Source organism: Fukomys damarensis, unplaced genomic scaffold (genome assembly GCF_012274545.1).
Source record: "Fukomys damarensis isolate Sample0158 unplaced genomic scaffold, DMR_v1.0_HiC HiC_scaffold_17, whole genome shotgun sequence".
Classification (NCBI taxonomy): domain Eukaryota; kingdom Metazoa; phylum Chordata; class Mammalia; order Rodentia; family Bathyergidae; genus Fukomys; species Fukomys damarensis.
This window is the reverse complement of record NW_022900929.1, coordinates 6,900,660-6,927,026: the sequence shown is the minus strand read 5'-3', so window position 1 is coordinate 6,927,026 and position 26,367 is coordinate 6,900,660. Positions and strand designations below refer to the sequence as shown.

At 45.3% G+C, this 26,367-nt stretch overlaps 1 protein-coding gene across 14 annotated transcripts in view; it reads left to right on the top strand.

Annotated features, from left to right (window-relative positions):
- The window catches only part of Sun1 (Sad1 and UNC84 domain containing 1), a 53,290-nt gene extending 29,444 nt beyond the window's left edge, over positions 1-23,846 (top strand). For 4 of the 14 annotated variants that reach the window (XM_019209274.2, XM_010635489.3, XM_010635481.2 and 1 more), the window contains exons 7-23: positions 5,469-5,666; positions 6,212-6,295; positions 6,559-6,669; positions 7,912-8,010; positions 8,477-8,570; positions 9,115-9,173; positions 9,302-9,435; positions 9,978-10,217; positions 14,129-14,215; positions 15,266-15,309; positions 16,604-16,715; positions 17,131-17,385; positions 17,882-17,966; positions 20,147-20,262; positions 21,840-22,007; positions 23,233-23,325; positions 23,601-23,846. In XM_019209274.2, the coding sequence (XP_019064819.1) occupies positions 5,469-5,666; positions 6,212-6,295; positions 6,559-6,669; positions 7,912-8,010; positions 8,477-8,570; positions 9,115-9,173; positions 9,302-9,435; positions 9,978-10,217; positions 14,129-14,215; positions 15,266-15,309; positions 16,604-16,715; positions 17,131-17,385; positions 17,882-17,966; positions 20,147-20,262; positions 21,840-22,007; positions 23,233-23,325; positions 23,601-23,714 (2,093 nt within the window). In that variant the 3' untranslated portion in view covers positions 23,715-23,846. The remainder of the gene's footprint in view (positions 1-5,468; positions 5,667-6,211; positions 6,296-6,558; positions 6,670-7,911; positions 8,011-8,476; positions 8,571-9,114; positions 9,174-9,301; positions 9,436-9,977; positions 10,218-14,128; positions 14,216-15,265; positions 15,310-16,603; positions 16,716-17,130; positions 17,386-17,881; positions 17,967-20,146; positions 20,263-21,839; positions 22,008-23,232; positions 23,326-23,600) is intronic. The other 10 variants (XM_033764825.1, XM_033764824.1, XM_019209278.2 and 7 more) reach the window with 5 other exon arrangements.
- The last annotated feature ends 2,521 nt before the right edge of the window (positions 23,847-26,367 follow it).

Here is a 26,367-nt window from a genome sequence, read left to right as displayed (position 1 = left end):
CTTTGCCTAGTAAAATAGTAAGCCAAAAAGATTATTACATCCCTGGAAGGATTGCAGAGATTAGTGCCATTACCAAGGACTTGGAGGATGCAGGGGTGGTGGTTCCCACCACATCTCTTGTTTAATTCTCCCATTTATCCTGTGCAGAAGACAGATTGGTGCAGGAGAATGATGGTAGTTTATTGTAAACTGAATCAAGTGGTGACTCCAGTTGCAGCTGCTGTACCAGATGTGGTTTTCCTTGCTTGTACTGATTAACACATTTCCTGGTACTTGGTGTACAGCTGTTGATTGGGAAAATGCCTTCTTCATACCTCTCCATAAGGCCCCTCAGAAACAATTTGCTTTCAGCTGTCAAGGCCAGCCATTCACCTTCACTGTCCTATCAGGGTATAGTAACTCTGCAGCCCTGTGTCACAACTTAGTTTGTGGGGCTCTTGATCACCTTTCTCTCCTACAAGGTATCACACTGGCCCATTACATTGATGATATTATATTGACTGGACCAAGTGAGCAGGAGGTAGCAGTCACTCTGGATTTGTTAGTAAAGCTTTTGCAAGCCAGAGGGTGGGAAATAAATCCAACCAAAATTCAAGGTCCTTCTACATCAGTGAAATTTCTAGGAGTTCAGTGGTGTGGGGCATGTAGAGATACATGTCTAAAGTGAAAGATAAGCTGTTATATATGGCTCCCCCACAAAAAAAGAGGCACTATACCTTGTAGATTTTGGCAGCAACACATTCCTTGCCTAGATATTTTACTGCAGCCCATTTACCAAGTGACTTGGAAAGCTGTTAGTTTTGAGTGGAGCCCAGAACAAGAGAAAGCTCTGAAATAGGTCTAGGCTGCTATGCAGGCTGCTGTGTCACTGGGGTCATATGATCCAGCAGATCCAATGGTACTTGAAATGTCAGTGGCAGGTAGGGATGCTGTTTGGAGTCTGTGGCAGGCCCCTGCTTTTGGGCCTTAGTGGAAACTGAACAGTTGACCATGGACCACCAGATCACCATGCGACTTGAGTTGTCTGTTATGATCTGGGTATTAATCTGATCCACTGAGTCATAAAATTAGATACGCATAGCTGCAGCCCATTGTTAAATGGAAATATGTGATTGAGCCTCAGCAGATCCAGAGGGCACAAATAATTTATATAATGAAGTTGCCCAGATGTCCATGGCTCCTGTGTTGCCTTTTGTCTCCCAGCATGCACCTGTGGCCTCCTCATAGGGTGTATCATATGATCAGTTACCAAAGTAGAAGGATAGGGCCTGGTTTGTGGATGGTTCTGCACATTATGCAGAACCACCCACAAGTGCATGGCTGTAGCATTATAACCTCTTTTCAGAACATGTCAGAAGGAGAGTAGTGAAGGAGAACTCCACGGTGGGCAGAACTTTGGGCAGTGCAGCTGATAGTGCATTTTGCTTGGAAGGAGGAATGGTCAAATGTGCTACTGTGTAGTGTGTAGTGCATGAGCTATAGCTAATGTTCTGGATGGCCAGGAATTTGGAAGGAACGTGACTGGAAAATTGGTGACAAAGATATTTGGGGAAGTGGTATGTGGACAGACGATATGGGCAATGGATGTAAAAATATTTTCCCAGGTAAATGCTCACCAAAAAGTGACCTCAGCAGAAGAGGACTTGTAACAATCACATGGATAGAATTACCCATTCTGGAGATAGCAGTCAACCTCTTTCTTCAGCCATCCCTGTCATTGCCCAGTGGACTGATGAACAGAATGACCATGGTGGCAGAGATAGAGGTTATGCATGGGGCCAGCAACCTGGACTCCTACTCACCAATGCTGACCTGGCTATAGCCACTGCTGAATGCTCAATATTCCAGCAGCATAGACCAACACTGAGTCCCTGGTGTGATGCCATTCCCTGGGGTAATCAACCTGTGACCTGGTGGCAGATTGATTATATTAAACCACTTCCATCATGAAAAAGACTATGCTTTGTCTTATTCTATATATTAATCTGCCTTCCCTGCACAGAAGGCTTCTGCCAAAACTACCATCTCTGGACTCACAGAGTGTTTTATCTGCTGTCATGGAATTCTACACAGCATTGCCTCTGACCAAGGGAAACATTTTACAGCCAAAGAAGTGAGGCAGTGGGCTCGTGCTCCTGGAATTTACCGGTCTTACCACATTCCTTACCATCCAGAAGCAGCTGGATTGATAGAAAACTATAAAATGGTCTTTTGAAGGCACAGTTATAGCACCAGCTAGGTGGCAGCAGCTTGGAGAGCTGAGCAAAGGTTCTTTAAAAGGCTGTGTAGGCTTTGAATCAGTGTCCATTGTACGGTATCATGTCTCCCACAGCTAGGATTAACGGGTCCAGGAATGAAAGGGTGGAAGTGAGAATGGTACCACTCACCATTACCCCTGGTGATCCACTAGCAACTTTGCTTTCCTGTTTGCATGACTTTACATTTGGCTGGTTTAGAAGTCTTAGTTCCAGAGGAGGGAAAGGCTTGCATCAGAGAACACAACAATGATACCAGTGAACTGGAAGCTAAGACTTGCCTCTGGTCACTTTTGGTTTCTTAAGCCTCTGAGGAAGCAAGCTAAAAAAGGAGTTACAGTGTTGGCAGAAGGGATTGACCCAGGCTCTCAAGGGGAAATTAAACTACTCCACAATGGAGGAAAGGAAGAATATACTTGCAGTGCAGGAGATCCCTTAGAGTGTCTCCTAATGTTACCATGCCCTTTTATTAAAGTCAGTGGAAAACTACAGCATCCCAATCCAGGCATAATGACAAATGGTCCAGAACATTTAGGAAAGAAGGTATAGGTCACCCCACTGGAAAAAAACCCAAAATCTGCTGAGGTGCTTGCTGAAGGCCAAGGGAATACAGAACGGGTAATAGAAAGCATAAATACTAGCTACAACCCCATGCTCAACTACAGAAATGAGGATTGTAATTGTAGTAGTTCTCTCCTCATGTGCTTCCTATATAATACAGTGTTGATAAACTTAATATTGGTTCTTAAGTGTTGTTAAACTTACAGTGTTCCAAGTTATGAAACGTTAGGTGTAAATGTCACCCAAAGAAAACTTGCCTTCTATCCTGAGAAGGCAATTAGTGCATTTCCATTTGTATGCAAGATAATTATAACATGTTAGGCATAATTATGAACTTGTCTTTGTATCTGGAGACTATAGCTTAAGGAAATGTGTCTGGTTGTCAAGTTGACAAGGAGTAGATTGTGTTAGTTAACTGTGTCAATGTGAGTAACATGCTTAACTAAATTGGATCAGCATAGTTCTGGGTGTGGCTGAAGGAATTTACTGAAGACAGAATAGTCTCACCATGGGTAGGCTTATTGCCTAAATGGTATAAAAGGAAACCAAAGAAGGATGGATCATTTCTGTTTTTCGGAGGAGCTCCAGTCTTCACCTTCGCCTTGGATGTTATCTCCTGGCTTCCAGTCCAGACTCTCCTGTATTTTCTTGGTGCCTCTTGCAAAGACCCTTCAGCCTTCCATTGCAGACCCTTTGTCCTCCTGATATGGACTCTCAGGGGACGCTGCAGTGAGCTCCAGGCCTTCGACTGAACCCTTTGAATCTTGAGCATGTAGACAGCACTTTCGTATGCCTGGTGGCTGTTGTAAGCCAGTCTGTAACTCCTTATGTACATATATATCTTATGTTAAATGTGTTTCTCTAGTGAGCGCTGACTGATACAAAGGGGAAAGGAAAGGTGCAGAATCAAAATGATGTGAATTTCCTTGTACTGTGAAGACATGTGGTTGGATACCTCCATGCTAGCCAGTGTCACTCAGCATTTAACCTAGGCCTGGGCTCTGTATTTGCTCACAGAGCCCATCCTATCAGCAAGCACCAGGGGTATGAAAGGGGTTAGCTAGGGTAAGAAATCTGCTGGTAGGTGTGAGGCTTAGACTAAACTAGATGTCCCCAGATGCTGCAGTGCTTCTGAGGTACCCAGTCAATGCTGAGCACCTGAGATAACTTGTCATCTTCTTTCCTGCTTTTTAAAAAATGATTAACAGTTCCCATCAGCTCCAGCCATCAGTCTACATGCATAACTATCTCATCAAGTGGCTTGTGCCACCTGATGGGACTGCTTCTTGCCAACAGTTGGGACAGTCATACATGAACCATCAGTAGTTAAGAGCTGCCCAGCAGCAAGACACGAGTTGTGATTCCCTCATGACCATGTTAAAATTCATCTAAGAAAAATTAACTGTTAACCATCTTAAAGTGTACAAATCAGTAGCATTGTATTAAATTCACCCATCTATTATGTTCCTGTCACGGGAAGTGCATTTGTATCTTCACTTAAGTGCTATCATTATGCAAATACATAGATAGTTTTGCAACTTTTTATTTTATAACTTAATTGAGATTAATTTAATTCTTTTTAGTGCCTGGCCTTACCTTTATGGTTTTAGCAAAATTTAGTAATTTTCTGGATAGATGTCCAGGTTTTTTTATGTTTATATGTCACTAAAAGTATTGTTTCTTTGGTTTGTTTGGTTGTAGTTGGGTGTGTCTCTCCAGCCCTTTCTTTAATGTAAACAAGCTGGAAATAGAATGGATGTGTTCACTTTAGATTGTTCCAGTTGCCTTCATTAAAGACCAACTCAGATTGCTCTTCCCTACATCAGGATAAGGGTCTCCTTCTTTCTCTGCTGTTTTTTTTTGTTGTTGTTTTTTGGGGGGTGTTGTTTTGTTTTTTTGGTACCAGGGATCTAACTCAGGACCTTGCACTTGTGAGGCAGGCAGCAGCACCACTGAGCTAAATCCCCAGCTCTCTTCTCTACTCTTATTTTTTGGTGCTAGGCATTGAACTCATGGCGCTACACATGCTAAGCATTTACTGTACCACTGACCTTTAACCCCAAGATTCCCATATTCTTGCCAAGTCTTAATTTTTGTTTTGTCTGAATCTTGCCAGCTTGATGGATTTAAAAAAAAATTCAGTGTTTTTAATTATCAGTAAGATTGAAGTGCACTGTCTCTAATAAAATTTTTTGCTGTTTTTACGAGCCTCTCTGTAGAGTTTATAATGATGTGTAAAGCAAAATTGGCACTGGGGCTCATTTTGCCTCAGGTTTGTTTTTTTAGTACATGGTTCCTATTCATGAATAGCCTTTTGCCTGTTCTTTTAAAACTTACAAAGCATCTTTTTTTTATTTTAAAACCCCAGACTGGAGAGTCAGAGGCAATGTAAGGTGGCTGGTCTTTGGCAAGATCAAATATTGTGGAGTTGTTAGTCCGGGAGTGGGATGGTTTTATGGAGGAGGCCCTTGCAGTGGCTTCCTGTGTAGCTCCATCTCTGTCACTACTCAGGACACTTCCCTGGCAGTTTTCCTTTATGTGCATTTTTAAAGTGCTTTGCTTCTGAAATTAATAGTTGGCCATTTGGTTTGTTAGGGGAGAAAATGTTGGCTTTATGGGAAGAAATAACATGTGTTCACGGTTTCTTAATAGGCGGTGTGTCTTTCTACATGAATAGGACTTTGTGGCTGGCAAGATACACTTCATCATCTTTTTCATCATTCTTAGCTCAACTTTTTCAAGTGGTTTTAATGAAGCTCAATTATGAATCAGTCAATTACAAATTGAAAAATTATGAATCAAAAGATTGTGAATCAGAAAGCTATAAGTCAAAAAGCCATGAATCAAAAGGTATTTAAATGTTTGCTTTTTCCTCTTTTCTCCACCAAATAATGCTTTCAAGGTGGAGAAAACACTTTCCTTGTAAGGCTCTACACTCATGCAGTCTCAGCACTGCTTCCTTCTGTCTGCTTTCGAGGGCTCTTCTTATTACAGGAGCTTGTGAGGGTGTTCATGTGCTCTGTACATAGTTCAGTTCTGAAAATTCAGTACTTAAACATTTAAAAAAAATTTTTAACATGAAAGGTAATATATTAAAATTTCGGTGTTTGCTTATTACCTTTGTTAAGCAAAAGCAGTTTATTTAGATGGCATTTAGAATCATGTTGTTACAATAATATTTAAGCAAGCCACTCTTTGTATTGTATTATCTGCATGGGGCTTTAAAATCTCTCCTTACACACAAAGCCCTGTCACTTATATTTACCTTCCGCTCTAGGAGCTGTCAGCCACCCTGAAATGCCTTGGGAGTGATCTCTGTCCTGCTGGCTTTGGGGTGTGGGGAGCACAGAGTTCACCCTGATGAGCATCCTAAGTGCCTCTTGCATGTGTTGCAGCTCATCGCAGTTACTGTGGGAGAATGACTGTCACAGAGCTTCCCAGGGAAGATGGCCATCACAGTGTGCACGGGGAGTCACTGTGTGAGTACACTTCGCTTCCACCTGCAGCAGTCAGTCTTGGCAGGGCTCCCACCTGTGGTGACCAGCCCCACTGGTTAGGATAGGTGGCGTGGCTCTTGCTCAGTTCCTCAGTAGTAAATCCTGACCACTACTAGGTTATATTTGCTGTGATATTTTTGGGTAACTGAGTTTCCTGGTGTCTTCTAACTATTTTGTATGTGCTGTTTTGATCGACAAAGTTTGCATATTAATCTGTCACTTCACTGTTTGTCACCACCCCGCAGGCGATGACTGTAAGGGGAAGAAGCACCTCGAGACATACACAGCCGCCCACTGGCAGCCATCCAGGCCACACAGGGTGGTGGGGGCCGTGGGGCACCTCTGCACCCGTGCAGGTTGTGTCTTGTCCCTATCTTTGTTGCTATGCCCTGTGACAGTGCTGTTGTCACTGTTTAATGTGTGCAGCTCAAGTGTTTAAAGCTCTTTAATAAACAAGAGTGGGCTGGGGATTTAGCTTAGTGTTGCTGCCTCCTGCCTCGCATGCACAAGTTCCTGAGTTTGATCCCTGGTACCAAAAAATAAAATAAAATAAAGAATAATATCATACGTGGCTTAGAATATGGAGACTTTCTCTTAAGCGTCTTTGTGAGCTGAGTGTAAATTAAGTACACATGAAACAGTATTTGTGGTGATATTAAAAGTTGAGCAAAGGCACATTGCCATCCTGTGTTGGAATGTGTTTGAGCAACAGCCACTTGGCCACTTCATACATGGCAGCTGTACTTGGTGTCCCAGGAAGTGTATGTAAAGAAAAGGATGTGTTCCATGTCATACATGTAACTTTCCTCATAAAACAGACTCCTTTTTAATGGCAGCAGTTGTTTAGCCTGAGCTTCAAAAGTAAATGTCAGTCTGAGTTCAAAAATAAAAAGTCTCATAGCTGTTAATAAATGTAAAGCAGTGGGTTTTTAAAAAATCCTCCTAAGTTATATTTATTTGCCTATCAGCCATGTAGGTGTGACTAATAGTTTCAGGGTCGACATGCAGATGACACATTACTTAAGACTTTGAGCACCTGCTATTAAAAAAATGGAACAATTTATTTCATGAGCAGCTTTTAGCCCTCTGCAATGTGTGATGTTCAATGCGAAGTTCATTATCTTTCCAAAATACTTTTCACAGGAAAAGATGTGCCTCTGCAATAATTGTCACTGTAGTCTTTGAGTAATCCTTTCTTATCCAGCACACATGACTGCTGGTGTCTGAGGCATGTCAGTTTGGCTTGAACATTTGCATTATGTATTCAACATGAATTCTGCAAAAACCAACTACCAGTATGTATGGGGCAGCTTCTAGCCACCACCCTTGGATTTTATGCAGGGTGATTGCATTTTACCTTTTATGCAGGCAGGGCTGAATGAAAACTATTTTATAGTAGGTTTTCATGAGTAAATTTCATCAAGCCTTGCTTAGCATTAAAATAGTACTCACCCACATATTGGAATGACCCCTGACTTCGTAACAGAAGGGAGTCTGGCACAGTGTATGACTGTGAGAGCCTGCTATGTTGTCAGGTGAAGAGCTGGTGCTCAGGTCCATCTGAAGGTGCCCTCCTGCACACATCTTCTCTGTCGCAGGTTACTTCTTGATGCAGATGCTGCGAAGGGCCAGAGCTGCTGGATGGTTTGTGGCTGAGACGGTGTTGTCAGTCCTGTGGTTGGCCACTGTTGCTCCAGGTGGTTATTCTGGTCATCTGTTAGCATTCTCTCCATTGCTTTGGCAGCTAAAAACCCATAATAAGCGACTTATCTAACCAATAAAACTTTCATTTCAGGTTCCCATTCTATATAATGTGTTCATTCTTTATTGGGGATGCTAACACACTGTGCTAGAGGCTGCATGAGTGTTCTTGTTTCTCTGTTGGTTTGGGATTTGTGTACGTCTGGTTGCCTGACTGTCATGTACATGAGGTGCATGGACCTGTTGCTTCCTTATCCCTTGTCCTCGTCAGCACTGCATACTGCTCTCCTGTGACTACAGCCTCATCCTAGGCCACTTCTCCCTGACTTCATCCTGAGCACTTCAGAAAACCTGTTCAGGGATCTCCTTGTGCTTCTGGCTTAGCCTTCATGGAAACTATCCCCCTGGGGCTCAGGGGCATTAGCATGTTTCCTCATGATGCTTGGTTTTTTTCTCTCCTAGGGAAGGTGGCCTCTGGAGCACTCTGGTGGCTGGGAATTGGATGGTACCAGTTTGTTGCTTTTATCTCTTGGCTGAATGTGTTTCTTCTTACAAGGTAAGCAAGCTGCTGCCACATTAGCATGGTGTGTGAAAGAAACAGCTTGTTCGAATTCCAGGCTCTTGTTTGCATTACTGTTTTATAGGGATGCAGCCTATACTTCCATAATGTCTTGTTATTTGGTATGTTAATGTTTTACATTAATAAAACATTTTATAGTTTACAGAGAGTTTTCATGTCCTTAGTTTTTCAAACCAGCCTGTGAGATGGGGAGGCAGGTACTGTATTGTTGAGAAAAGTGAAAGTATGCAGAGTCCTCCCACTTAGGAGATCTGGTCAGGCTGGAGCTCAGATCCTGTGGCACCCAGGGAAAGGGGTTCAGGCAACTGGGCCTTTCCATGGCCACCAGCTGGCATCTTGTGTGCAGTGTCAGTGTTCCCTGTAGGAAGGCACTCCTGTGGGCCTAGCCAGGCCTCTTAGATAGAACTATAACTGCATTTCTAATGTCTGATATGGGGATATTTTGTACAAATTGCTGAGAGGGGGAAAAGAGAATGTGTTTTATATTTACCAATTCAAAGGTTTTCATTTTTATTCCTAGGTGCCTTCGAAATACTTGCAAGTTTTTAATCTTGCTCATCCCGCTGTTACTTTTACTAGGTGAGTAAAATCAGGCTTAGTTGCCATCAATGATTGACTTGTCTATACAGGTGACATCAGAGGAATCAAACACTGGAATGTGTCTGGGGAGCCCAGTGCACATATGTAGCTGTTTTCTCTCCTTCCAGGTGCAGGCCTCTCTCTGTGGGGTCAGAGCGATTTTTTTTCCCTTTTGCCTGTGTTAAACTGGACAGACGTGCATACAGCTGAGAGGGTGGACAACCCCACGGGCAAATTCAGACCTGGGTCTTCTCACCTGCAGGTACTGAGGGCATTCTCACTGGCAACATTAAGTGTAGTGTTCAGAGCAGGTTTCATGTGACTTGTGGACAGGACAATTCCATTGGGGATCTGTTTTGGAGAGTGTTTTTAAGTGTCAAGCTCCTCTAATGTTCTGAAGTAGCCCAAATAAAGGCATAAATAGTCTCATTGTTCGGTTTTAATTTAGAGAGTAGTGGCCATTGCTTTACAATATAGAGACAGTATGCCAGGCGTAGGGGTGAACGCCTGTAATCCCAGCATTAGAGAGGCTGAGGCAGGAGGATTGCTGTGAGTTTGAGACCAACCTGGGCTACATAGTGAGTTCCAGGGCAGTCTGAACTACATACTGAGACTCTAGTCTCAAAAAAATAAATAAATAAGTAAATAAAATAGAGACAGTGTAAAGAAGTAAGTGAAGATTACTATTAGTCCTCTCACATGAGGGTGGTGAGGGTTCTGTGCATCTCCCTCAAGTGTCTGTGTACCCTGCACCTTGCACCAGGTTTGCCTTGGTACAACTGACACTTCCTGATTTCCTCTCAGGATGATGCACAGGCTTCCTGGTGGCTGCGAGAGAATGGCATGAGGCAGCAGGTGGCTTCTTTCTCTGCTCAGTGCCACAACCATGAGGAGAAGCTCAGGGAGCTAATGGTCTTACTTCAGAAACTGCAAGTGCGGGTGGACCAGATGGATGAAGGCAGGGAAGGGCTGTCACTGTGGATGAAGGATGTGGTCGCACAGCACCTGCAGGAGATGAATGCTGCTGGACTCCTAGGCACTAAGGTAAGGCCCAGGAGTTCTGGGAGAAACGCAGCCTTTGGCATCCTGTCCTGTGAATTGCCCCAGACCACAGATTAACTTTTGTAACTGCATCAAATGCAATAAACACAAACTTCACCTATACTTGGACCGATGCTCCCTGTACCATTTTGGTATGTGTTTCCCTGTCAGCATTAATTGGGAAAGGTGAGGTCCTGACCTAAAAGCACCTCAAGGTCATGAAGTCAGTTGTAAGAGTAGCTGCTGTTCCCTGTGGACTTCAGGCCTTTGGCTAGATATGCTTTGTGTGCTACTCACAGGAAGATGTGTTAATGCATTTCCTCAGAACTACTGCTTATATTATTTTGTCCCAAAGTGATTTCATATAGTTACACTGTGTTAAAACCTTATTGCAGGGTGGGGGAATTAGCTCAGCGGTTCGGTGGCCTGCCTTGCAAGCTCAAGAACCCAAGTTCAATCCCCGGTACTAAAAAAAAAAAAACCTTATTGCAGCCTTGCTCACTGGCATGCTTCTCCATGACAGCTTAGGTTGGCATGTGGCCACCCCCTCCCACTGCCCTCCAGTGGACTCTGTGTGGGCTGCGCATCAGCCTGTCTACAGCAGGCCTGTGTATACTGAGCTGGAGGTACTCTGGGCGTGGGACTTGGCACAGCCCTCTGCACTCCCTTTACTGCCTGCAGAGCAGAACTGCTTCCTTGATCTCTTCTCTGAGCTCTGGCATGCTGCCCTCACTGTGTCTAAAACAGGTTTGGTTCTTCTGGCCAACAACTCCCTGTGTGATGCCTTAGTTGGGATGTCACTAACCCTAGGAGTCGTCCCATGGGGGATTTGCTTCAGGCCTAAGACCCATCTTCATCATCTTCACCTGAGATAGTGTCAGTGTTTGTGACTTTGCATAGCTGTTGCTTGTTTAATTTGCTTTCTTAGACCTGACAGGGGCTATAAATATAGAGTATTTCTCAGTTCTGGTGTAGTATGAGGCACAAGTCACTGACTCAAGGGTTCCCCAGGTTGTCATGCATGCCTGAAAGTTTCATTTGCTCAGAGAATCTTAGATGTCGTGCTTTGGTTCCTCTGAGTTGCTTATTTATAGTTTCTCAAACATAAATTGAAGCCAGGCATGGTGCTGCACGCCCATAATCTCAGCTCTTGGGAGGCTGAGGCAGGCAAAGCACCATGAGTTTGAGATCAGCCTAGGCTACATGGTGAGTTCAAGGCCAGTCTGAACTACATAGCAATACCCAACTCAAAAAATCAAAACAACTCATAAATTGAGAGGATTGCAGTGAAATTCAATACAGAGGTTATAGTTTGGGTTTTTTGCAGTACTGATGATTAAACCCAGGAAGCCACTTCCACAGTGCCTATACCCTCATCCCTTTATTTTTTATTTTGAAGTAGTGTCTTGGTACTTTGCACAGGCTGGTCTCAAATTTGCAGACTTTGTGCCTCAACTTTGTGCCTCAGCTTCCCAAGTAGCTAGAATTACAGGCTTGTGCCACTATTTCTGTTCTATTCTGTTGGCCATTTTTCTTTTTTCTTTTCTAAGGTAAGGAGAATTTTTTTGGAAATAATAGAAAAAGCTCCTGGTTTTTCTAGGAGGGACATACAAAAGTGGAATTTCTGCATGGCCCCTCAGTCTAGAATTTTTTATGAATAAGTGGACCATTTTTCTGTGTTAGATGGAAATCTTGCACTTGTTGTTTTTGTGCAGAAGTGGTACAACTGTAGAAAGGGTAAGAACTAGACCAGCGTGGACAATGATGCTAGTTGAAGGGATAGCAGTGGGGCCAGGTTGCTGAATTCAGGCAGTGTGGTTGCCTGGTGTTCACTGTCCCCAGAGAGCATGTTGTATAAAATAGGGGCCCAGCATTCTCGCCTCAGGGGTGCAGCACCCAGGTGGGCTGATAACCTTCAGAATCATCTTGTTTCATATGGAAAATGATTGATAACTGCTCAAAAACCCAAGAAAACAGTAATTCTTTTATAAGTTTATAATTCATTTTTGTAAACTAACTGTATTCTGGTCTCATTTTTGTGTTGTATTCCCATAAACATGTAGCTGATTCTTGTTCTGTCATTTCCCAACATTGACCCATCCTTGGGTACCATCCTAATGGTAGCATCTAATAACCTGACCAGTGGCAGCATCTGGGTCCTAAGGCTCACTCATGTTAAACATTCTAGTTGCCTGATAATTAGCAATCTGTGATCTCCCCTGGGCCACTGACACCTATTTATCTCATGTCTACCCTGTCGAATAGAACATGCCACAAGTTGCATATGGCTGTGTGTACTGAAGTTAATGTTAAATACAGGTTTATAAGTGTAGTCTTTCAGGGCACTCAACACATTTCAGATACCCAGAGGCTACGTGTGGCTGGTGGCTGCTATGCTGGACAACCCAGGGGCAGGATTTGTGTCCTGGCTCACAGTTCTGTTGTATAACTGTACATACTGAAAACTAGTTTTGGGGACAGCCTTTCTGTGGGTACTCACTTGGGTCATCACTCCACCTAGCTAGCATTCACTTTCTTCTTATTTGTCCTTGACTTAGTCACTTTCTTGTCGCTGGAACAAATACCCTATGCCTAAACTTAGAGGAGAGGTCTACTTTGGTTTTTAAAGGATTCAGTCCATAGTGGATTGGTTCCATGTCAGGAAGGGATGAGGGAACAGTCTGGCAGCAATATGCTGCTCATGTCATAGTGACCAGGAAGCGGAAAGGGAAGCGAAGGAAGACAGCTTTTCAGGTCACGCCCCCAGTGACCTACCTCTTCTGATGAAGCCCTGCCTCCTAACAGCAAGTCAGCTATAGCACCTCCATGAAGCAATCACCTTCAAACACTTGAAGATTTTGGGGGACATTCTGATCTAAACCATAACAGTCCTGTTTCTGGTCTTATTTTTTAGGTGAACTTTTATATTCTAAATCACTTTGGTCCTTTTTTCCTCCTCATTTTTCCTCCTCATTTCCTTCCTGGGATCAAGAGCCCAGTATGCAAGTCTTGTAACGTGGACCGTGGTCATTCTGAACATACAATGCCACTGTTTGCCGTGTCTGCTTTCTGCTACATTGTGCCCATCCTTGTGTAACCATGATGCTACTTCTAGACCTCTCCAGGGAATGTACCTAATCTTAAGTCACTTTGCTGTCCTAAGAATTGCTGAAGACATTAGTGGGACCACACTGTTTCTAGCAGATTGCCTGTGTTCAAAACTCTTTGTGATTGGCTCATTTGGTACTCTGTTGGTCATGGGACTTACCAAGCCTCAAAGCCACCTGTCTGGTCACCTTCTTCATAAGATTACACAAGACATTTTGCGAGTGTTCTTGAGGAAGTATTCTGATGGGTTTATTCCTAAAAAATATGTGTCAACATATTTGATGTGAATATGAAAGGATCAGTGGGGGGAATATGTTATCATGTATCTTTACCAATGGCTGTTTTCCTTTTATTTGTTTTTTTGTTTGGTTTGGTTTTGGGTTTTTTTTTTTTTTTGGTATTATGGATCGAACTTGGGACCTTGGGCTTGTGAGGCAGGTGGTGGAACCAGTAAGCTAAATCCCCGGCCCTGTTTTTCTTTTAAATCATTAAATATAATGGCAACTACCTCCTAAATCTTTGTTGAATGAGTTGATTTGCTTCTGACCTAGAGTGTTTCCAAGTATTGTATTTAGAGTACTTTTATGTCACCAGAAAAGGTATATGTGCAGTTTCACTTGGGTCCAAGATCCCTAGGGCTAGAGAGATAAGGCCATCATGAGGGGAGGACTCCATGCTATGCTGTGTGGTGACTACATAGTCTCTGGCTTTTTGGTATTCTGTTTTAAGTAACATGCCCTAACTTGCTAGTTTTTATTTGTTACTTAACTTTTTCTACTGTTTGATCATTTATTTTTCTTTCTCAGATTGACTTTATGACTTTCCACCATGAACATGAAGTGCGTCTCTCAGACTTGGAAGGTGTTCTTAGAAAATTGACAGAAAAATCTGAGGTATTCATTCTTCACCTTAGAATTGTAGTGCCCAACAAAGTGATTTTTTTTCCTAATTAAAAAAAATCAACTATAATTAATATTTTCAAACGTTCTTAGCCACAAATGTGCTTTCTTTTGAGGTATTTGCTGTTATCTTTTATAAAACTGGAAAATTTGTTCCTAACTGTCCCTTTTCTCCATGGCTGTCCACTTAATTTCTTGATGGTTGATGTGGCTCCTGTGTTGATGGGGATGAAGGAGGCTGTGGGGTAGAGGGAGCACTCTGCTGGCTCCAGGTGACTTTGGATTCACATCCAGACCACTGCCGCCCAACCCCCCACTTTTCTTGGGTGTCTCACAGCCTTCACCAAGGTTATGCTATCTGGAGGGGGACTGAACCTGTGTGGGCAGTTAATTGTGGGTAGGAAGAATCTCTCACTATCTACTGCTGCAAACTGGGATTTTTACAGTGATCTGAGCTTCAGGTATGATGGGTCCTTAGAGCCAGGTCTTTGATATGTCTAGGGCGTAATATGGAACCAGGAATGGCAGACACTAATGTTTTGCTGAACTAAATCAAGTACCATGTACCTAGGGGTGTGTGGGAGTGTAGCCCCTTGGGAGTCTCAGAATCAGCTCCTAGACTACAGATCCTGAGTCCAGTGAGTTCCGCAGAGGAGAGGGAACCCGCCTTTTCCTGTGCTGGAATGAGAGGACCTCCACACAGGCTTGGGATGGGGCTGCCATGCCCTTGGCCTAGCATTGCCACATGGTGCCTCTAGACATCCTTGTTCAGATGGCACAGCCTTGGTGTGAGTTTCCTTTGTCTTGACTGTCCTCATGGGCAGCTTCTATTTCTCAGCCCAGGTGCTGCTTGTTTGGAAAAGTGTACTTTGAAAAATGAAACACCCACCCCTGGTCTGCCAGCCAAAAGGCAGATCTGGACTCTGAAAGAAGAGGAGGAAAATTCACAATAAAGATGTATAGTTTCATATTAATCAAATACATGATTTTGAGAAGTTAATAGGTAACTTGTGTGTTTAACCAGAGGTTTCTCATGCTCTCCAGGCCGTCCAGAAGGAATTAGAACAGATCAAGCTAAGAACAATCAGGTAGGATGATTCATATCATTCAGTAGTTTGTCTCCTGTGTTTCCCTCTCTGGCTACCTGGAGCAGTGGCAGTCATTGGCAGGAGTGCTGTTAGCATCCAACCACATGTCACCTGAAGTCATTGGCCTTTGTGTCTTTCTGGGGATGACCCCTTTGGGGCCATGTGAGGACAGAGGTCCTGGGGGACATGCAGCCCCCCACCCCCATGCAGTGTGGACAGGCCCGACTTTGCCCTAGGAGCCTTGCTCTTGGTGTCTTTAGAGGGCCACCCTCAGGGGCTCATGTCACGGGAGCCCTGTACCTGGCCTCCATTGGCATTACTGTGTCTCCACAGACTGTGCATAAAAGTGTAACTGCTGTCCCTGCAGCTGGTCAGGTCTTATGACTGCCGGCCTTTCTGCTCTTGAAATCAGCCCTCAGCCACCACCTCACCATAGCTTGCAGTTCTTATAGGTTCATCACCTTGCCTGAGGCCACTCAGATGCAGCTTCTTGCCTAGATGTTCACAGAGCTGCATCTCCCCTCCATTCCCATGGTGCTGTCTACACAGCCAGCTCCCACCACTCCTGAGTCTCCATAGGATGGCTTCTACCCCTGTCTTCCTGTAGTTTCTATGGCTGCTCTCAGGACTGTGGAGAAGGTTCTCACTGATTGAAAGGCAGCAAGCATGTGCTCTGCCTCTTGCTCTGGCCTGATTGGCAAGCCTGCATCCCTTATGTGGCAGCGTTAGTGCTGGGACAGTTTCACCCCAGAGCCTTGATTCTGGGGAAGGCTGTTTTGATGTGACAGCACACAGATCCCAGTGTGTTTGTCCAGAAGGATAATGATTCAGTAGGGCTTCTTAGTATCTCAGTGACTATTAGAGTGTCTATAATTATGGTACCTCCATAAACAGGGATCACTGCCAAAGTGCTGAAGCCCTGTGCTTTCAGTGTGACTGTCTCTTCCATTGGCATGAAAAGTGTAGACTCAGCTTGTTGTGGTTGCTGATGAATTTTGTCTCAGTTCTAAAGTCTTGTGTGTGATTTTAAGGAAACAGTTTTCAAGTCCTAAATAGTTCTCAGAGAGCTCATTCGTCTCCTGAACAGATGGCCACTGCTGATAGCTCTCTGTTAGGTGTGTCTGTGCATTGGGGCTGCCTTGGTGACCTGAGGCAGAGAAAAAAATCTGCAGGGTTGGCATTAAGATGTACATGTACAGCTCTTTGCTGGGCTGACTCACCCTTGGTGGGGCAATTTCCCCTTGTGAATCTGGGTCCTGACTTGTTTCTTCCTCCACACGGTGGCTCATTCCAGTGGGGCAGAGGAGCAGCCCCTCCTGCCTCGAGTGGAGCGCCTGGAGCAGCAGCTGGGTCTCCTGCGGTCACAGTTGTTGGACTGGCAGCAGCTGAAGGCCAGCTGCGAAAAGGTGGGTGCAGCATGTAGAGCCCACATTGTGTTTGGCTCCTGCTTTTCATAGTAGAAAGTAGGAGAACATGGAACCAAAGTTATCAAGGTGTTTCTTTTCTTTTCTTTATTCATTTATTTATTTTTTTGACAGGGCCCCACTGTGTAGTTCATACTGCCTTTGAACTCCCTTTTTAGCCAAACTGGCCCCCTACTTGTGGCAGTTCTCCTGTCTCAGCCTCCCAAGTGCTGGGATTCCAGGGGTGTATCACCATGTCTGTCTTCAAGGTGTTGAATTTCAACTTCAATTTTTTTTTAATGAGTGGGTGGGAATGTGTCAGTTACATTACACATTTAACAAAGATGAAGGCTACCTAAGAGAGTATGGAAACGGGCTAATTACGACAATTAATTCTCCTGTTTCTTGATGCTGCCAGGTGGATGCCCAGGTCAGAGAAACCCTGAGGCTCATGTTTTCTGAGGACCAGCAAGGTGGCTCCCTTGAGTGGCTGCTGCAGAAGCTGTCTTCACATTACGTGAGCAGAGATGACCTGCAAGCCTTGTTACGGGACCTCGAGCTGCAGGTGCTAAAGAACATCACGCACCACCTGGTGATAACAGGACAGAAGCCAACGTCCGAAACTGTGGTATCTGCTGTGAGCGGGGCAGGGATTTCTGGAATCACAGAAGCGGTGAGTGGGTAATAAAACAAGTTTAACCTCCGTATTGTGGTGAGACCGATACCCTGGTGTCCAGCTGGTGGGCTGTGACATCTGGCCCTGAGTGTGGCTCCCAAGCCATGGCCAGGCTCAAGCAGGGACTGCAAGGCAAGCTGAGCATAAGGACACCCGAGCCAAGGAACCACTTTTGTCAGTGTCACAGCAAACTGCTCCATGAAGCCCTTCATAGTCTCTGAATGTTTTTGTCCCAAAATTATAAAAATTTTCAGTCATACACAAATTTCCAGAGATCCCCATGTTACAGTCCCATTCATGCTGATGGTACCAAGTTCAAACAGAGGCCAGCTGTGACATGTCATCTGGGTTCAAAACTGAGTGAGGAGCTGGCACAGCAGCCCATTGCTGTCACTTCAGTTACACTAAGTCTCTGGTCTTTGTTTATATCACTAAATGTCAGTCTCTTCTGTCCTTCCCTGGCATTGTGCTTCCTTTTTCCATGTCTGTCCAGCAAGCTCGGGTCATTGTGAACAATGCTTTGAAGCTGTATTCCCAGGACAAGACCGGGATGGTGGACTTTGCCTTGGAATCTGGTGGTGAGTATAGACACTGAACCCCAAGTATGATGATCACCTGCAGCTAGGCGGGAACTTGAGAAGTGGTCAGGAGCATGCTGGAGTATCCCCAGGCTCCTACATGAGCCCAGGTGCTTCGTTCCTGGTCAGTGCCTTTTGAGCACATTTCTCATGGGTGTTGGGTATACTGGCCTGTGGGGTGCACACAGAGCTCAGGTGGGGATGCTCCCCCTGAGGGTGGTGATTGCCTGGTTGCCGGGTGCGTGGCAGGACAGGGGTGTTATTTTGGTTTCCAGAAGCTGTGGCCCATCAAGTCTCACAGTCAGAGCCATGAGTCCACCTGTGCTGGTCCTGGGTGTAGGGCTTTACATCCTGGGGAGGCAGAGTCCCTGCAGAGACCACACGGGTCAGTCCAGGGAGGGCTTTGCCACCATAAGTGGCACAATCATGGGTTGGTTGGTTTGTTTATTTTTGTGAAGACAACACGGGTCAGTCCAGGGAGGGCTTTGCCACCATAAGTGGCACAATCATGGGTTGGTTGGTTTGTTTATTTTTGTGGTACTGTGCATTGAACTCAGGACCTTGTGCTTGTAAGGCAGGTGCCACTCCACTGAGCTAAATCCCCAGCTCCAGTCTTCGTTTTGGCATTGTTAATTCTTAGGAATTGTAGGCAAGGGCTGGTGGACAGCATCACCTCCTGCAAGATAAAGGGATTTTTGGAGTGGGGGTACCAGGGATCAAACTCAGTACCTTGTGCTTGCCAGGGCAGGTGCAGCCCCGCTGAGCTATATTCCCGGCCCAAGATAAAGCAATTTTGTATACTCCCTAGGGTACGGGAGGGCTGGAGACCTGTGAGGGGACATTCTGTTTCACTTAACCAGTCCCAGTTCAGGAAACAGGAATCTAATTCCATTGCTCCTGGCATGGCTGCTTCCATCCAAGCCTTTACCATCTCATGTGGTCCTGATGTGGACAGCGAGTCCCCCAGTCAAAAAAAAAGCCACCAGCTCTTCCAGTGCCAGGCAAAAAGAAGTCTGGCTCTTGATGATTTCAACGTGTAACTTGTCTAAAACGATTTTAGGATTTTGATTTTAGTTTTACCTTTGGAAGTAAAGTGACTCAGGAAGAGATTACTTTCAATTCAGAGGTATTAAATGACATTTTACCCACTTGTTGCCCGGTGACAGTTGTCCTTTGCTTTTGGCACTGTGAGGTCCAGAATTGAGAACCCTGTTGCTCTATGGAGCTCTGTTCCCCTCTTCTCACTGTGATTGAGCAGGCTGTCCTTAAGAATGAGATAGGATTCTTGAAAACTATTTGTTTTATTTGTTTGAGGCAGAGTTTTGCTTAATTGCCCAGGCTGTTCTAAAACTTGCCATCCTCCTGCCTCAAGTCTTGGCGGTAGCTGGGATTATAGGCTCACACCGCTGTGCCTTGCTTCTGTCTTTGGATAGGGGTGGGTAAGTGACAGTCTTTTGAAGCATGGACTTGTTATATAGTTCAGGCTGGCCTCGAACTCACGGCAGCCTTCCTGCCTCGGCCTCCCAAATGCTAGGAGCATAGGCATGTACCACCATTCCTGGCTATTTTAAAGCATGGAGCTCATCGGTTGTTAGTGTATCACAGTGCTGTGCAGCCACGAGCATTTATTCCAGAGCATTCCTACCTGTCTCTGTGTGTCACTTCTGCTTTAGTTGGTAAATGTCATAGCATTGTTCTACTTTAGCATATTAGCCCTCTAAGAGCTCATCCACTGCGCAATGCCAGTGCTGGTGAGTTTGTGATTCTGGATTCATAAAAATAAAAATGAACAAAAGTATACTCAGAGCAGCTACCCCTAGCAATTGCATACTACTATTATAGGATTTTGAAAAGTGTGAGTTAGCAGGAGGAGGCTGATCAGTAGGTCCTAAGCTTCATCAGGCAGAGTGAGAAGTTCTGGTGTGCTGCCACACTGTAGGTGACTAGAGAGTGAACATTTCAGCTGTAAAGCAATGATACATGTTTGAAGATAGATGTGTTTACCCTGCCTACACAGGGTGTACACATAGCCAGCCACCACTTGGTGCCCCATTCACATGTGAAGTTTCGTTTTTAAGTCAGTGTTTTTTTGTATAAGTTGAAGCTTGAGAAAACAAGATGCTGAGTTAGCCCTTGGTTGGGGGTGGACTCAGGTGCTAACACATGTCACTTTGTTCCAGGTGGCAGCATCCTGAGCACTCGCTGCTCCGAGACATATGAAACGAAGACAGCGTTGCTGAGCCTGTTTGGGATCCCATTGTGGTATTTCTCTCAGTCACCCCGTGTGGTGATCCAGGTGAGCGGATGGATTCCTGTCCCTAGGCCTGCATGTGTCACCTTGTGACTGCCACACAGGACTGAGCCTGCCCCCCCCCCAGGCGCGGGCCCTATTAGGCCTGATGTATTGATGTATTTTTCCAGCTCCTTATTGTGGTAAGGTATGTGTACAGAAGAGTGTACAAGCCATCAGTGGCAGCCCAGTGGAAATTGCAAATGTGAACACTTCTGTGGCACAGGCCCAGGACAGGCAGCACATGTCCCAAGGACCCATCTGCTGCCGCTGCTGAAGTAGAGCATTCACCCAGCCTCTTCTGGGTTAATCGCTTCCGTGTGATCTTCCTTGTACAGCATTGACTGATCTGGAAGCTGCTGGTCTTCCTACAGTGCCCTTGACCACTGCCCTCAAATGTACCACTGCTTTTCTGAGGCTTTATTTTATACCAGGAGTTGTATTTGTTGAAAGGATTGATGCGTGATGAGTTTAAATTGTCAGCCACATCCATATCTAGCTCACTGTTCAGATGTTAACTAGTACTCATAACAATTTCTTGAAGAAACTTCCAGTAATTCATTCTATATGAGATTTCCACAAGATAGCTGTTGTTCACTTAAACACAGTTCACACAGTAAGATGAGCATTACATATGAGTAAACCTAAGCCACATGTTCTGCAGACCTGTAATCCCAGGACTGGGGAGGCTGAGGCAGAAAGATTGTGGGGTTGACACTAGTCTGGGCTACAAAGCAAGACTGTCTCAAAAACAAAGTACAAGTAAACCTAAAATTTAGGATTCTTCTGGTTACAGTGGTTCCCACAACTCTCTCCTTGGGCTTGGCGAACTTACAGGAATGGCTCACAGGATTCAAGGGACACTTGATGTTTACTGGTTTATTACAAAGTGTACTGATGAAGAGGGGCCCAGGTGAGGTACAGGAGGGACCCAGAGCTCCTCTGCCCTCTACAGCATCACCCTATGTAAACCTCTGTGTGCCCAGCTGCCCAGAAGCTCCTCCAAATCCTGTGCTTTGGGCCTTCCTGACGTAGACATGATTGACTACATCACCAGCTACTGGTGGTCCGCACACCCTTCTCCTGGATCTGAAAGTCCCAGTGCTCTGTCCCTGTGTTGGTTTTGGTGACAAACCCACCATGGAGCTACCCACTGACTCTTCACCACACAGAAGAAACTGCCTTCATAGTCTAGGGATACAGGAGTTGTATGCCAGGAAACAAAGTGGAGACCAAGTACTGGCATATGTTTCACAGCATCCCACCCTGTTGCTTTAGTTTGAGATATTGTTGTTATTCTATAAGGCAGAAAGATCTTGTCACAGGTTCCAGGACCAGTTTAGTTCCCTGTGTTCTGTGAAGAGTGTTTGTATGTCTTTAAGTTCTGCTTATCTTACTGTTACCAGCTGAGGTGTTAGAGTGGTTTCTGGAGGCATACGCTGCAAGCACCAAGGTACCTCAGATTCTGCTTTTGCAAAAGTTCTTTTCTTTCTCATTTCCTGAATAATCAGCCTTTTCTCTGTTTTGCTAGTGGTTAAGAGCTTGTTTAAAATCTTGAGTCTTAGTATTTTGCCTTTCCCTAGCCTGACATTTATCCAGGTAACTGCTGGGCATTTAAAGGCTCCCAGGGGTACCTGGTAGTGCGGCTGTCAATGAAGATCCACCCAACAGTGTTTACTGTGGAGCACATACCAAAGACACTGTCACCGATGGGCAACATCTCCAGCGCCCCCAAGGACTTTGCAGTCTATGTGAGTGCACCCAGCTTCTAGAGACAACGTGTGTGCCTCTTTCCCTTCTGGGAATGTCCGAAATGGTTCAGAAGTTCATGGCTTAGGCCTGGGGAGTGGGGAAGCCTCTCCCCTGCCTCGTCTCTCTACCTGTCCACACACTGAGTAGATGCAGTGCTTAGGGGACCTTCCTGTACTTCTCGGGTAGGGCCAATGAGAAGTAGTGTCGCAGCCGGTGTCCAGTTCCTGTGTGTGCTGACTAGCAGACTGAGTTAGATGTTCTGACTACTGCAGTGTGAAACAGTCAAATGACAAAAGATAAAGCAAACTTTTTCTTACTTTTTAAAACATATAGAAATGAATATAGAATTTAAAAAGGACACCCATTACACCAGTGCCTAGAGGAAGCCACCATGACGGTTGTGGCAATTTTGATCCCTTTTTTTTTTTTTTTTTTTTTGGTCTTTTGAAGATAAAGCTGAATCGGTACCGTTTGTAGAATTTTCTCTTGCTTATTTAAAAAACAAAATTTTGCTAAATGTCATGGCACACCCCTGTAATCCCACCACACAGGAGGCTAAGGCAGGAAGATCACTATGAGTTCAAGGCCAGCCTGGGTTACATAGTGAGACTCTGTCTCAAAAAAATATATATGTGGTGGGGAAGTGTGCCTGTCTTGGGTCTCCTTCCTGGAATTTGTACCCTTACCTTGGAGGAGTTGTGTTCAGTCCTATCTGCTCATGACCCAGGATTTCCTCTGCAGCACTTAGGAAACATAGAAAGCCCTTAACCATCATGAAGCAAACATTGGGGTAGTCCTCTTTATCATTAGTTTGTGCTTTGTTGTGGATGAATATATATAGTAAAGTTCTTCATCTTAACCATTTCTACTTGGTAGTCTTAGCTGCCATCACACTTGTGCCATCCTTACCAACATCTTTCTCCAGAACTCCCTCATTTTCCCCAACAAGCCCCACACCCCTGAAGCAGTTCACAGCCCCTACCCACTTTCTGTCCCTTATCCAGCTGATGCCCTCCAGGCTCAGGTGTGTCCCCAATTTCCCCTGAAACAGCGAGGGCCATGAGCGAATGTGGTCTGCCCTAGATACAACCACATCTGGATGCTTGTGAGTTTAGGTCCCACCTGACTTTCATCTCACATGGAGGAGAAGGTCTCCTTGTCAGGCAGCAAGACTGTCCTGATGACTGGTGTTATTTTCTGTTTACTATATGGCTTTGGTTTCAGGGATTAGAAAATGAGTATCAAGAGGAAGGGCAGCCCCTGGGACATTTCACATATGACCAGGAAGGGGAGTCGCTCCAGATGTTCCAGGCACTGGTAAGGACCCGACCCAACTGACTGTCTCTGTCAGCAGGAACAGACTGTGTAGGAGCTGAAGTTTGGCCAGTTTCTCTGGGAGCTGTGCAGATACTGAGTAGTCTGTGGCTAGTCAGGAATTCTCAGGGTCTCAGCTGGGCTTCCTATCCTGAACTGTATTGTGTGTTTATAATTTTAGTTTCTAGTGTGGCTGCTTCCTTTTAAATACCCACTAGGGGAAATGATGGGGCTTGGGGCTATTGATCTGAAATAAATGTGTTTCCCCTCAATTTCAGGAAAGACCTGACAAAGCTTTCCAGATAGTGGAGCTTCGGATCCTGTCCAACTGGGGACACCCCGAGTATACTTGTCTCTACCGGTTCCGAGTCCATGGCCAGCCCACACAGTAGAGAGGCACTCCTAATTTGTACAGTTTGTATATACCAGGACCCCAGAACACTGGAACCCTTCAGGGATGGGGGCATGCGTGGAACAGAGGGACGCATTTACCCCTTCAATAAATGTGGCGTGGCAGCAGGGAATGTTGACTTAGTTTTGGAGCCGCATCTGTGGTCTATAGAGTTGGCAGTGGGGTCTCTGGAATCATTTGAATGTATGGTTCTCAGACATTCATTTATTTGGGGTATTTGTTTTTTTAACAATAAAGCTCTTTATATTTGTATTTTCTGACATTGTAGCAGAGCAGATGGAGTTGAGAGTTTGACGAGTTCTTGAAGCTCTGGTTCTAACAGGACCTTGGGAGGGCAGACCTACTCCATCTGTTAAGCCCATACACATTTCTTTCAGGGAAAACTGTCAGCTTTTAGGTGAGACCCCTTCCCTTGGCTAATCCCCAGGTCCCCAGTGCCCAGGTGATAGGGCTGAAGTGTGTCCTGGGCCTAGTAGGATTCACTATGCTGATACCACAGAGGAAGGCGGGTGGGTGTGTCTTCACTGAGGGTCAGAGTCAGTCTGATGAGCACTAAACTTGGCTGTGAGGGCACAGTGTGGGTAGGAACCAGGACAGCTGGCCCTCTGATGTCCCCCAGGGATGTCCTGGTTCTGCTAACAGGCAACACTAAGGTGCCGATCCTCTGCGGCTGCTTCTCCATGTGGTCGCCAGGGAGCTGTCTTCCCTACAGCAGCACTTTTTGCAGTTCTCGGGGTCTGCCTTCCATTGCTGCTGCCAGCATTCTTACTTGGTTTTGTGAGACTTCTTTTGGTTATATAATTAATATTTAATGTTTAGACTATTTTATGAGCAGACTTTATAATTGAGATATGTACAAGGCACTTAAAGTGTTAATGGATGTTTTACCTACTAATTTAAGTCTCATTGGTCAAGACACTTGGCATTCCATCACTGCTGTACTTTCAGAAAAAGATAACAGTGGTGCTCACTGGTTTCTAGGGAGTTTTGTGTATGTTACACACAGTCCCAAATACCTCTGCCACAGGATGCAGCACTCCTGCTCCTTAGGATGGACTGAGGCATGTGCAGTTAGGTCGGATAGGATGTGTACAAACATTTCATATACTACAGATTACATATATGTCAAAATTTCCTATATAAAGCAAATTTGGGGTTGGGTGGAGATATTTTGAATATTTATTTTTAAAATGCGACATAGGACTTTGTGCAATGTATTTTTGTAAATGCTTTTCAAAATATGTCTTTGATAGTGTTTCGTTTGCTGCCACCAAATTGATAAATGCTATGGAGATGTTTAAATAAAGAGTTTTAATTTTTAAAAGTGCATGTGATATTTCAAATGAATAATAAACAGTGTATTTCTTTTCTTTTCTTTTTTTTTTGTCTCTGCCCACTGGGGAGTGGGGAAAGACTAGTCTTCATGCTCTATGTGAAGTGGGTGGGTGTCATTGGCCCTGCCAAGGCTTGCAGCCATGGCTTCCTGGGCACCTCATCCTGCTTAGTAAGTCTGCTTGTAAAAGGAACGGAAGGGTACCTAAGAATGTGCCCCCACATAGCTGGGGGTGTCACTCAGTGATACGTGAGCCAGGTTCCATGCCCAGCACTGCAAAAAAAAAAGCAAGTGTTCAGTGAGACAGTTGGGAAGAGGAGCTGGGTCTCCCCAGAACAACCTTAGGTCTGGGCCTCAGTCACTCAGGTAGGTGCTGGTTCACTGGCAAGCTGCTCTGAGGACTTCTGTCCTTGGGGCACAAGCTTTACCAAAAAGTCAGGACATTTACCCCAGTATGGTACTATTTTTTCCAACCATAAAGTAGCCGGTGGAGGTCTCAATGAAGGCCTTTTTAATAGTCTGGTTCCCATTATACACACGGGTGTATGATGTATGTTATGTTGACACAGCCGACTTTATAAATAAGCAATTCATAACTCAAGCTGCACAGTGTTCTGAGATGAAGCTCCAGGACCCTCCATCCCACCCAAAGTGAATGCCAAGGTCCTTGTGCTCTGGGCTGTCAGACTGTTTCATCACAACACTGGTGCTCAATTAACGCCAGCGTAGTGAGTTCCGGCTGCACTACCAGGCAGAGCCACGTCATGTGACCTGCCACATTCACAAACTAGGAAAACATACATCCTCGTTGGCATGAACTGAATTCCATCCTAAGTAGCAGTGCTGCACCCTAATCCCTCTTGGGCTCGACGCAGCCCCAGTACCTCCACCACACAGCTCCAACCCAGTCCCCAGCTGTTACCAGGGCTCTCGGGGCTGAAGAGGGTGGCGGCAGTCTCGTCCAACAGTGGCCTAAGGAGCCCCGCGTGCCCTGCCAGGGAACACCGCTGGAGGCCTCTGGAAAAGCTGCGGGCTACTCGGACGTCCTGGAAAAGTTATTACAACACTATCAGATTGTTAACCCCTGCCCCAGGACAGTTTGAGTAGCGGTCACGTGTCCGCTGCTTGGTGGCGCGATCCTGGCGTCCCTGCTCTTGGTTCCGCCCCAACCACTTTACCGCCCTAGGCCCCGCCCAGGACATAAGCCTTCGCACGGCTCACGCGGCCTCCAGCACGCTCCGCCCAGGGCACATGGCTGGCCCTCAGCTCCGCCCGGAGGGTGTGGCCCCGCCCGCAGGCT